Consider the following 12,880-nt stretch of genomic DNA (forward strand, 5'->3'; position numbering starts at 1 on the left):
AAGTGGTGAGTGACAATTTTGGGAAGTCAAATACCAGCTATTTGAGTACTGCAAAAACCGATAGTATCCCAGAGTAGCAAGTTTGTGCAATGGAATATAGCATTAATATCTGTTGTTGACCTTTTCCCAAATTGCTGCAGTGTTTAATGGAACAGGATTCATGAATACACTTTATGTAGGGAAAAAAGTTTGGCCAGGTCTAGTAAAGGCGATATTAGAAGTACGGTAATCCCTCGAATATAGCGGCTTCACTACATCGCGTTTTTTATCTGGATGAATTTTTTTCGGCTTAATTAGATTTTTTTTGTAAGTTCATAAAAATTGAAAAAATCCATGCTGAAACTCTCATATATATTATATATTATATGCGAGTTTCAATGTGGATTTTCCAATTTTAAATATATATTGGAAAAATAAATAAATAAATTTAAAAAAATAAAGAATTAGAAAAATATATTTTTGCGAGTTTCAGCGTAAATTTTCCAATTTTTATGAACTTACAAAAAAAATTTATATAAATATACGCGATATAGATAAACGCAATAATCGAAGGATTACTGTAATTCCATTTTTTTTAAAGAAAACTAAGCAGGATATAAACTGATTTCCTTGTCATCAACCCCACAATTATCAAAGTTTCTGGTATAGCAAAAATGGCTTCCTGCTTCTTACTAAAAACTAACCTGTTTTAGATTACTTGGGGTGGTTATGAATCACATTTATAGCTGGTTCTAAACGTTTTGCCTGCCTATTCATGAACTCAGACATATGAAGACCAGCACAGCAGTGAGGAAGATGAGGAAGAGGAGGAGGAAAGCGAAGACGGGGAGGAGGAAGACGACATCACAAGTGCCGATTCGGAGAGCAGCGAGGATGACGAGGGTGGTGAGCAAGAAGACCAGCAGGCTGCCAGCAGACAGCAACAACTGGAATGGGATGACTCCACCCTCACTTACTAAAACAACACATACAGACACACACACACATACACGAATACACACACAACACTAATTTGCACTCACTTAAATGTTCATCCTTATCACATCAACACAAGGAGCCATGACGTAAAAAAAATGGTCAAGGTTTCCCCTCTTGTCATCATAGTGGCAGTACTCAGTGTTGTGTAGTCATCAGCGCCTTTTTTTTCGTTTATTCTTTTTATTATTTATTCTATTTGTATCGACAGGAAATCTTGGCCAACATTTCTTTTTCCCGTGTTTGAGAAAACCAATCGTGCACTTTTTTTTTTTTAGTTTTCTCTCCCACAAAAGCTTCGGAATTATCATTTGATTTATTTTTTTAGCTAAAAAAATTCCTCAACTGGTAAACAAACCAGTGGTTTGAATTTAGGCTTGTAATTTACTAGCGCACCGTTTGCTTGTTTTTTTTTTTTTTTTGCGTTTTTAACCCTTTTTAGTGCATGAAGAAGTCATTTGTGTAGAGAGATACGTTGCTTTTTAAAGATGTTGTAAATATTAAGAAACTATGTAAGTAGTTAAACGTGCTCGTAAAAAGGCCTTTGCCACAGGGTCCAATAGCTTAAATGCTTACTATTTGTGTCACGCAGGTTGTAGCATGTCGCTGAAAAATGTGTACAAAATTGACAGCTTACATGGATAATTTTTAATTTTTTTTTTTTGGGAAGGGGGTGAGGGGTTGTGTCCCCCTTTTTATTTTTATTTTGGACTCGTTTATGCATAGAGGACACGCATTTTTCCTTTAGCTTGCACGTGAATCAGTTTCATTCCCACTTGAGCTCACTGTCGTACAAACTAGTGGGTCGTGAGCAGCTTTAAGAAAAGTTTCTATCCTCTCGGCGTTAGTCTCAAAGAAACAGAATGGCTACAAGTAATGTTAACTCTTAATTTTTCGTTGGTCTGGGCAGAAAGACAACCTCCCTGAGCGCACTGAGTAGCAGTGTGAGTGACATCATCATTGCTCGTTATGGGCACACTAGTATCACACCTGCCATAAGCAGGTGTATGTCAATTTCCCTCTAATTTTTCATGTAAAACATGCTGTAAAACACGGAAAACATAAGAGTGGACAGAGCTACTGACACTGGCTGCAGTGTAAATGTCGCCATCATGGGGAAAAGGGTAAAAAAAAATATTTAAAAAATTGGATTTTATTTACTGCGCGCCATATGATTGCTGCTGCGCAGAGATGACGAGAGTAGTACGCAATTGCACAGCAGGGGTGTCAAACTCCCTTTAGTCTGCGGGCCGAATACAGCTTAATTTGAGATCAAGCGGGCTGGACCAGTAAACTCATTGCAAAATGACATAGAACTAACAATAAGCCCACTTTTTTCCTTTGTATTAGTCACTAATACTAGTAATTAGTGCAAAGAATGAGTAAATTATCAAAATGTTAATTAACAGAATTTCCCTTTTACATTATGAACAATATATTATGAACAAGAGAATAACATAAGAACATAAATGGCAATTCATGTCTGCACGTAGTAAAACACTGCGCCCCTTAGCGGATAATACAAGAACTACACATTTTTAAACAAAATTCATATTTTTTATGCAGCTTTCTTCCCCGGGCCGTACCAAACCACCAGACGGGCCGGATCCGGCCCGCGGGCCGTATGTTTGACACCCCTGGCTTAGAGGGAACATTGGCTCCAAGTATAGTGTCCTGTAGCATGGAAACTACCACAGTGTAGTAGTTTGAACTCATTGGCTGCCATTGATGGTAATGGACGTCCAATCCGTTTAAATACTATTGACGGGAATGGATGTCTAATCTGATTGAAGTAGGAGGATCCCACCCCTATTTAAAGAAGATAATGTAAACTAATGTTAAGGGTTTTTGTCTTTACATGATCACAATTTGGTTTTGGATAGCATCTTAGATGAGAACACATTGCTGCTTTCAACAAATTCGTCTTATTTCCCCTTTCTGACAACATTGTATATATTTATATCATTCCATGCCCAAAATGAATCTTTGATTCAGACATTAAGCAGGCATTTTTTTGGCAAAAGGAAGGATTAGTTAGGAGTTAGTTGGGCTAAATTTTGGAAATCTGGAGGGTCAGAATGTATCAGAACGTCTCTTCTACCCCAATTTATTCAAATCAATTGTTGCGATTTAATTGCTGTATCTGATTACAGAATACCGTAAACTTGACAAATATCCTATTGTGTTTTTTTTCTTTTAAAAGGCAAAGATACTCAGATCGTTAACTTAGTCACTGTGAGGATGAGAATGATGTTTTTTTGCATGCAAATACTATAAAATACTAGTTTTACATGCAAACGCTTTCTCCCTAGCTCCCCCTGCAGGCTTAATGGTGGGAGTGCCTTTTGATGGTCAGTCAACAAAAAGCCCTGCTTGTATACTAATAGCATTTTTAAGTTGTTTATTTGTAACTGTAAAATGCTCGCTTTCCTACTATGGGTAATGAATCTGGCTAGATTTGATTTTACACTCTGTTGACGTGTATATGTTGGTGTGTAGCTAATATACAGTAGTTTTATTGTGTATCTTCGAAAGATATTGTACTAAATCCACCTTTTAACCTGATGTACAGTAAGTAATGACAAAGCTTTGAAGGTAAGTGAGCGCCTTTGTGTATAGTGGCTTTTTTTTTTGGGTGGGAAGAAACGGGTTGATCCATTTCAAAACATTTTTTTTTGTATGTGCAAGCGTGTGTTTGTGTGCACCAACAAATTCAATTTGTGATCACTTAATTGAATGTCTCAGTGATAATTTTAAAGAAAAATAATAATTGATAACACCAGTTCTAATGCAGCATGAAACACAAAGTTAATGAACATTTCAGGGTGCGTGAGACTGAAGTGCAGAGACGTTATACACTCATGTTTCTCTTAAAACACATTTCCGATATATCTCTTTTGTCCACTTATTGCTTATTTTATGGGCCATATTTGATCAAAATTTGGAGATGTTTTTGCAAAATTTGTTGGTGAAAGGTTCCTTTTTTTGCTTGTTGGAGCTGCGCTCACTTTTTCTACTACCAATAGACAGGCAAACTGTAGTCAAGTTGATGCTTGCTCATGAACAAAATAAAGGAGAATAAGATGGGGAATAGAGCTGCTTTTTATTCTGTTTTAATATGGTTTTTCATGGAAAAGTTGGAAGCTCAAGTACCGTATTTTCACGACTATAAGGCGCACCCTCAATGAATGACATTTTTTTCTATATATAAGACGCACTGTATTCTAAGGCGCACTGTCTATTTTGGAGAAAATGTAAGACTTTTAAGTGCGCCTTATAGTTGTGAAAATACGGTAATTGCTATTGACTTCCAGGTTTGAAGAACTCACTCACTACAGTCACCTCTAGAGCCAGCCATTGTTGATGTTTTGGAATTTTTTGTATAAAATCTTGCAGTGGGGGAGGAGCTATATGATGGAAGATGTTGTAAACTAAGATGACATCTGCATATTTAACAGTTGTTTCAGTTCAGGCGTTAGTGTTTTTTTAATATCCGACAGTGGTGGTTTTTCGTTTTTGGTTTTCTGTTTTTTCCATTTATAAGGCGCGCTATCTATTTTGGAGAAAATTTGAGACTTTTAAGTGCGCCTTATAGTCGTGAAAATACGGTTCTATGTTTTTGCTATGGATTGTTCGAAATGGTTTTGGGATATGAATGAAGGTGCAGAAATGAGTTAGAAGGCTGACATTTATTGATATTTGGAGAAAATATGGTGTGATTTGAGGAATAAAATAGAGTTAAGTGCTAAAAAGGAATCCAAGTAGGTGAAGTTCACAATCATTTTTGTCTACAGAAGGTTGATGCCAAACAATTCTTTAAAAGTCTTGTAAAATATACGCAGTATTAGTGCTAACATACATATTTATATACATTTTGGCGTGTAGGGGACTATAAAGTCAAGACTTTACTATGAAATACTTGTCATATATTTATAGTTTCACATTTCTATGAATTTAAAAGGCATTCATTTCAGATTTTTTTCCCCCTACTTGCAAAATTGCTGCCATTTTCATTTTGTTTTAAATGTAAAAATGACATTAAACTAAAAATACAATGTGTCATACAATGACAAACAATAATTTCACATTTGGGTTTTTATATCAGATAAACTCCGCCCCCAAAAAAACAAAAAACATACCACTTTTTTCCTAACATTTAACTTAATAACTTTCTACCTACTATAACATACACATAAATACACTAAAAGTATACAATTTAAAACAATGTACAGAAAAGAAACCAAGTGCATTTGTTATATTACAAGTGCATCCACTCCTGAAAATATAAATCTTCTTTCCTTATTTTTAAATTATAGGAGTTATACTTTGTTTTTCACACCAGAACTTGCTAATGCCAATATTTTATCTTCAGACCCTGGACAAAAAAGAATGTAAAATACATTAGTTATATTGTATTTATTTTTTCCGTCATTAAAAGTGTAATTTTACTCACCCATTATGACTTTTTCAAACTGGTTCAAAGTAGCTGTGGCGTTTTCTACAAGGAAAGCTTCATCTTGGCTTGTGAGCTGTCCCAAAAAAAGGGAAAATTTAACCACTACAAGTAAAAAAAAAACAGGTAAGACACATTTAATCTCTTTTTATTGATGTTTTATTTGACACACCTTCTCCCCCAGCTTCCTTAGAGCTGTGAGCACCTCCATTTTCTGCTGAGTGTAATCACCCCGAGACAGTTTCCCTACCATGACGTCACGGTCCATCTGTGCACAATAACGTTATACTTATACAATATACGATAAGCTTAGCGGGAAATGTCGGCAGATATGAAACCAAAATACACATCAAACCTCTCCCAATCTGGTTCTAAGTTGTCCCGGCTGCTTCTTAGCGAAAAGTCGGATCACTTCCGGAGTTTTGAATGCTTGACTGATGGCAGCCTGGGTGGCCTGAAAAAAAAAATATATATAATCGATGACAAGCTGATGGTCATCTTAATCCACGGGTGGGCAAACCTTTGGGCCCAGGGGCCACATTGACTTCAAAAATTTGCCGGATGGGCCGGGTCGGCACAAGATACGATACATATAAAAAAGTGCATCCGTTAAAAGTACATATGAAACATAAACAGAAAAAAGGACTAAAGTATTAACATACTCATCACTCATCATTAAAGTAAAAACTATAAAATACAAAGTCAAGTACAATTCATTCATGTTTATGGAATTGGTCAATAAATAAGATTAGATGGTCCTTTTTCTCCCATCTTGTCATGTAAAAGAAGTCGTACAGTTATAAAAAATGTTGTTAAACGATGCCTAAAATTTACATCTTCAATTTGGCTAGTGCAGAGATGGGCAAACTACGGCCCGCGGGCCACATATGGCCCATTAGGCTTTTTAATCCGGCCCGCCGACGTTGTCCAAATAATGTTTTATTTTTTTTCCCAAGATGGCGCCGTCATGCGGAAGCCAGTGGCAGTAGCTCTGTCCACTCTTATTTGTTTTTTCGTGTTTTACAGCCCTTCTATCTTTTTTAAATAGCATTTTAATATTTCTTAATACATTCCTTTACTTTGTACATTTTAATTGATGAGTATGTTAATACTTTAGTCATTTTTTTCTGTTTATGTTTCATATGTACTGTTAACAGATGCAGTTTTTATACTAGAGTCACAAGCGTGTCCACTGCACATACCAGCTGCATGCCGCTGAGTTCATCCACAAGGGTAATATCTCCTGTCATGATCTTTTTCAGTGAATCATTGAACTCGCTCAGTTGCTCCAATGTCTCCTTCTTTGTCTCTTCATATTCTTCTTCTTCAAGGTCTTCCCTGCAATGGACACATTGTCAACATTGAGGTAAATAAATATTATTGTATTATTATTTTTTAAATCCACACCCAATTTCTATACAACTCGCCCGCAAACAAACCATTCACAGCTAGGGACAAGTCAAATATACATCATTTTCTCCCACTAATCTGAAATTCTAAATGAAATAATCAATAAATTATCTAGAATATAAGGTACAGTTTGGTGAAATGTTCAAATCAAATTCGTTGTAAGAAGAAAACCACGGCATTCCAACTCCAACATAGGCAACAAACAAAAAACAAATACATTTGCTTGAGTGGGCCACCTTAAGTGACCTGGCGGACCAGATCTGGCCCACGCACCTCGAGTTTGACACAGGTACCGGTACAAGTTTGCAAATCAATGCCCTGCCACTATGTTTATTAGACAACCTGCATTCTTCAAGATCCTGTAGCTGCTGCATCAGCCTGTCAAGTTGCTCCTCCATATTCTGCCTCAGTTTGCCAGTTTCCGACTTTCCACGGGAAGCCATTGCCAGATTTTACCCTATTTATAACACAGAATATGGATATGTTTATCACGCGTCAATTACACGAGTTGAGTTGCAGTTAGCTATCATGCTAACAAGGGGATAAATGCTCACCACGGTTTGTAAACAATTTGAATCGTGGTCCAATCGAAGAGAAGAATCGTCACACAAGCTTCATAAATGTAGCGACGGTAATCCGCAATTTAAGGAATTGCTTAGTGTGTTTTGTTTTGGACGTTGCATTCACGATTGGTTGCGATTTTGAACAAAACTAAAATAAGCGGGTGTGGTTCGCCACCTCTTCCTGATTGGCTCAGCCAATCAGATTTCAGAATGGCCCGTTTTTTTTTTTTTAACTTTACGTCTTACGCGATGTTATGTACGCAAGTCGCACTATATCAACCACATAAATAGAAAACTAGATGCAAAAAGTCGGAAATTTCGGCGTTTGTACCGATGGCCGTCTTAAAGCAGTGCTTCGCTGGTGAGTGATTTCCTCCACTGAAATACTCACAAATAGCGAAATTTTGATGGATTTTCAAACAATTTCTAACAAATCTAACTATCGTGCACACTTCAAGCTGTATGTTCTGCCACATTTTTTAAAGTATTTCGTGCATCTTCCTTTTTTGATGTTTGAAACTTCATTCATCAATTTCCGTACCAATTTAGTAGGAAGCTACTTTGAATAATCGACCAATTAATATCTATTTTTAGAGTACGCGCATCATTGATTTGTCTCTCGATGGACACTGGCTCAAAATGGCCGACAAGGTATTACGGCCCTCCTATTGGCTCACCGCGCTTAATACATCAGACGCTCTCTTCCATATTGGATATTTTATTGAGCGAACATCCGTCTGTGGTGCAGTCGTCTGGTAAATACAAGTTCATATAACTTTTTATTAAAATGTTGCTGATATATTAGTCATAACTTAAACCTTGTCTATTTATGTTTATTTTTAAAGTATTCTCAGACCATATACAGTTAAATAATCTTTCGGAGACTTATGAGAGGGTTACAATTCCTAATAAATACATACATCAGTTTGTACAATTCTTTCAAACTCTGTTTTTGAAGCTTTAATTATGCAACTTATTTCAGGTGGCCACAGTGCTCGCCATTTGTTTACATTTCCCTTCCCTCAAGGGTTCAACACCTAACTGGAAAGAGCGAGAGAAAGAGGGGGGAAGAATGGAGGACGAGAAGAGAACCAAAGTGGCACTTCTGGCGTGTGGATCCTTTAACCCCATCACCAACATGCACCTGAGGATGTTTGAATTGGCCCGAGATTTTCTGGAGGACACAGGTACAGTAGTACATAGTACACAACCCTTTAGTTTAGGGCAAGGGTGTCAGACCCTTGGTTCGCGGGCCGCTTTAACGTCAACTTGATTTCACGTGGGCCGGACCATTTTAGATATAATTAGATTTTTTTTTAGATAAATGGATTAAAAGAACTGGATTAAAATCCTTGAATATGCAGTTTTTATAGATTTAAAACAATGTTTATTTGAGCTTTTTTTAAAATATATTTTTAGATTTTACAAAATGATTTTTGAACTAAAAACAGAAAAATTGATTAAAAATTACAATGATTGATTTAAATGGAGGTAATCATGAAATCTAATATACATCTATACTCTTCATTTTAATTTGATCCTATAGCAGAAAGTCGGCACTCATGATTTACTTTCCCGGGCCATACAAAATGATGCGGTGGGCCAGATTTGGCCCCCGGGCCGCCACTTTGACACATGTTCTTTAAGGCTATTTAGTGCCTATTTTGGAATATTTCAAAAAGAAAAAAAATTACCAAGACCTGCGAGCCCAATGTTAGTTGATCGTTGTATTGTGGGTTGACTTCCGAAAGATGTATTATATTGATTGTTTAGCCATGTTGGCACTAGGAACTCAATTATCCTGGCTGGAAAATCAAAATGGTTTGGACATGTGTTCCCGTAATGGGCAGTCAATAAGTTAAAAGTGTACCCATTACTGTAGTTTCTTTTGGGGCGGATGTGAAGCTCACACAGTGTTGAAATTCCATTTTGAAAGGTCGTTACAAGGTGGTGAAAGGTATTGTGTCACCGGTTGGTGATGGCTATAAGAAGAAAGGTCTGATCGAGGCTTTCCATCGTGTGAAAATGGCAAGACTGGCAACCGAGAACTCGGAGTGGATCACCGTTGATGCGTGGGAGAGCTCGCAGCCAGAATGGGTGGAGACAGCCAAAGTCATTCGGTCAGTGAGTTCATTGCCTTCCTTCAAATGTGTTAGGTCAAAGTCAACCCTCATTGCTAAAAAAAACATGATAACAGTCAGAATAGATCCAATAATCTACATAATACTATTAGTATACCTCTAACTAGAGATTTTTCTTTTAACCGATTCAAAATTCTTCCTAGTTCTGACATTTTACACACATTTTCTTGTCAAAGTTCCTAATCTTTGATGCGCTATTGTGTTATTCAAACAAGTCACTGTTTACTATCTGCACTCCAAGTGCCCAGGTTCATCACAATGTTTGGCTACTGTTGCCTAATCGACTTGTGTTAGTTTAAAGAGGAAAACAATATAATGCAGAAAATTCCCTCTAATTTTTGGTTGGTCTGGGTAAAAAGACAACCTCCCTGAGCGCACTGAGCGACAGAATTATTGCTCGCTGTGGGCACACCAGTATCACACCTGCCATAAGCAGGTGCATGTCAATGTTCCCTCTAATATTTCATGTAAAACATGCTGTAAAACACGAAAAAACATAAGAGTGGACAGAGCTACTGCCACTGGCTGCCGCGTAAACAGCGCCATCATGGGAAAAGGGTTTAAGAAAAAGTTTGGATTTTATTTACTGCGCGCCATATGATTGCTGCTGCGCAGAGAAGACGAGAGAAGTGCGCAATTGCGCGCATCTTAGAGGGAACATTGCATCCCATGTTATTTTACATTGCGAATTCAGCAAACACAAATACGTATCCTAGCCATTAAAAACCCTAGAAACCAAATTGTAAACAGGAAAATCCAAATAATATTATCTATCCAGAGTATGAGCATTTGAGCAGCTCAAAATATGTTGTTTTTGTTTTTTCAGGCATTATTACTCAAAGATTTCTGAGGCTGAGCAAGCTGTTGACGATGTGGACACTGTCAAGTATGCCAAAAAAAGACGCATTGAAGAGAATTACGATGAGAATCCCTCAAATAACAACACAAGAGGTGGGTCTGAAAGTATTTTTTCAGTATAATGGAACATAAACAACTCGGGTTTATGTTATATTCATCTTCTATGTGTATGCTAGAGTTTGGGTTTGTACTGTTCAAAAATACATTGATCATGGCGTCTTTACTCATAACAAAATCACTTAATTGCGCTTAATATCTGCGATGAATTGTTACTTTTTTATAAGTTCATACAAATTTAAAAATTCACACTGAAACTCATATGCGGAAGCCACTTTTGCCACTAAGACTCAGCGCTGAGTGAAATTTTGTTATTTATTTATTTATTAATTCATAAAAATGTGAAAATACACGCTGAAACTCGCAACCCACTCTTGCTACAAGGACTCTACTTTGCATTTTTTAAAATTATCGCAACAATGCCTGGTCTCATTAACCACGATATTCGATGGATTATTGTGCTAGCAACAATAGCCACCAATGCTTTAACACAGGGATGGCCAACTCCAGTCCTCAAGAGTCCCTATCCCAGACATGGGCAAACTACGGCCCGCGGGCCACATACGGCCCGCTAGGCTTTTTAATCCGGCCCGCCGGCGTTGTCCAAATATTATAGTTTTAGACTCCATTTGCCTTTCGGAGTGGTGAAACGGCAGGCTGCTTTCCGAGATGGAAGCAAATCGCTCGCTTCTTTCTATCTTGTTCAACAAAGAACAACAAGGGGGAGGAGCTATATACAAAGCGATAACAGGCCTTGACCAGTAGGTGTAACTAAAATTCTATTCTAGTTGTTAAAGCTAAGAATACCAAATACAAGAGAAATATATTCCATATTCCACACACATTATTTTTTATAATTTTTTTAAGTGTTTGCAAATGTCATGTACATAAAATGTAATTTATTACTGCTAATAAATGAATAACAGTCTGATTTAAGCAAATTGTGTCCTTTTAATGACAGAAGCAACTCGGCTAATGCTGCTATGTGGTGCCGATGTCCTCGAGTCCTTCGGAATCCCCAATTTATGGAAGCAGGAAGACATCGCTGAAATCGTGGGCCGTTTCGGTTTGGTTTGCATCACTCGCTCTGGCAGCGAACCTCACAAATTCATCAACCAGTCAGATATGCTGTGGAAACACCGCAAGGACATTCACGTGGTCCCCGAATGGGTCTCCAATGACATTTCTGCAACGCACATAAGGCGGGCTCTACGTCGTGGTCAGAGCGTCAAATATCTCCTGCCGGATGGCGTGCTTCGCTATATCCGTGAAAACCAACTCTACACCGCCGAGAGTGAGGAAAAAAATGTTGGCCTTGTTCTCGCACCCTTACAAAGATATACAGGTGACAACTCGGATTAAAATGTGCTGTTACATGGCACAAAGTACTATTTATTGAAACTTCTATAAGTCGGATTGAACCATCCATGACTGGATGTTTGGTCGCCGGTGTTAAAGCATTGGTGGCTATTGTTGGTAGCTAGCTAGATGACCTTAATTCAAAACTGGGATTAAGTCATTGGCAGCCATTGGCTCCAAGAAATGCATTTTATTTAAACTGTATGTATTTATTCCTTGTCTTAAATACAGCATACCACATTAGCACCAGTTTGACAATGCCATGTGGAAATTGTGTAAATTCTATTTTCGCATACAATAAAATTACTGTATTTTCACGACTATGAGGTGCACTTAAAAGTCTTAAATTTTCTCCAAAATAGACAGTGCGCCTTATATATGGAAAAAAATCAGAACACCAAAAACGAAAAACCACCACTGTCGGATATTAAAAAAAACACAAACACCTGAACTGATACAATACTGTTAAATATGCTGATGCCATCTAAGTTTACAAAATCTTCCATCATATAGCTCCTCCCCCATTGCAAGACTTTATACCAAAAAATCCAAAACATCAACAATGGCTGGCTCCAGAGGTGACTGTAGTGAGTGCTTCATACCTGGAAGTCAATAGCAATTACCGCATTTTCAGTACTGTAAGGCACACTTAAAAGTCCAAAATAGACAGTGCGCCTTACAATCCAGTGCGCCTTATAATACAGTGCGCCTTACAATACAGTGTGCCTTATATATCGAAAAAATGTCATTCATTGAGGCTGCGCCTTATAATGCGGTGCGCCTTATAGTCGTGTTAATACGGTATATGAATATGGGGATTGGAAAAATAGTTTTACATAATAAATGTTTTACGATTGGTTGCTCATCTATTCAGTGTGTCCCCTGCCTGGTGCCTGGAGTTGGTTGGAATTTCCTCCGGCACCCCCCGCGATCATTGTCAGAATAACCGTTCAGATTATAAAATAATTAATAATAAAATGTAAATTCAGGAGTTAAACTCACCCCTAAATGCCACCCAGGCTATTATTTGTTTAAATTATTATTTTCAGATATTATTATGAACG

At 37.4% G+C, this 12,880-nt stretch overlaps 3 protein-coding genes across 8 annotated transcripts in view; 2 read left to right on the forward strand and 1 right to left on the reverse strand.

Moving 5' to 3' along the window:
* clstn1 (calsyntenin 1) overlaps positions 1–2,452 on the forward strand; it is a 34,581-nt gene extending 32,129 nt beyond the window's left edge. For all 4 annotated transcript variants that reach the window (XM_077717132.1, XM_077717148.1, XM_077717139.1 and 1 more), the window contains one exon: positions 765–2,452. In XM_077717132.1, coding sequence (XP_077573258.1) covers positions 765–959 — 195 coding nt within the window. In that variant the 3' untranslated portion in view covers positions 960–2,452. The remainder of the gene's footprint in view (positions 1–764) is intronic.
* Positions 2,453–4,708: 2,256 nt separating this feature from the next.
* lzic (leucine zipper and CTNNBIP1 domain containing) lies at positions 4,709–7,606 on the reverse strand. 2 transcript variants are annotated; one of them, XM_077728724.1, is made up of 7 exons: positions 7,393–7,606; positions 7,181–7,295; positions 6,631–6,766; positions 5,784–5,882; positions 5,601–5,696; positions 5,429–5,504; positions 4,709–5,350 (listed from the first exon to the last, which is right to left on the reverse strand). In XM_077728724.1, exons 2-7 carry the CDS (start codon positions 7,279–7,281, stop codon positions 5,295–5,297), a joined length of 564 nt encoding a protein of 187 aa, XP_077584850.1. In that variant the 5' UTR covers positions 7,282–7,295; positions 7,393–7,606; the 3' UTR covers positions 4,709–5,294. The 2 variants fall into 2 exon arrangements, with proteins under 2 accessions (XP_077584850.1, XP_077584853.1); XM_077728727.1 differs by having other exon boundaries at positions 5,429–5,533.
* Positions 7,607–7,658: 52 nt separating this feature from the next.
* Positions 7,659–12,681, forward strand: nmnat1 (nicotinamide nucleotide adenylyltransferase 1). Of its 2 annotated transcripts, XM_077728702.1 has the most exons (6): positions 7,659–7,762; positions 7,996–8,156; positions 8,429–8,588; positions 9,338–9,521; positions 10,369–10,493; positions 11,419–12,681. In XM_077728702.1, the coding sequence occupies exons 3-6, from the start codon at positions 8,474–8,476 to the stop codon at positions 11,817–11,819; spliced, it is 825 nt and encodes a 274-aa protein (XP_077584828.1). In that variant the 5' UTR covers positions 7,659–7,762; positions 7,996–8,156; positions 8,429–8,473; the 3' UTR covers positions 11,820–12,681. The 2 variants fall into 2 exon arrangements, with proteins under 2 accessions (XP_077584828.1, XP_077584837.1); XM_077728711.1 differs by lacking the exons at positions 7,659–7,762; positions 7,996–8,156 and having other exon boundaries at positions 8,386–8,588.
* Positions 12,682–12,880: the final 199 nt, after the last annotated feature.

Source organism: Stigmatopora nigra, chromosome 1 (genome assembly GCF_051989575.1).
Source record: "Stigmatopora nigra isolate UIUO_SnigA chromosome 1, RoL_Snig_1.1, whole genome shotgun sequence".
Lineage (NCBI taxonomy): Eukaryota > Metazoa > Chordata > Actinopteri > Syngnathiformes > Syngnathidae > Stigmatopora > Stigmatopora nigra.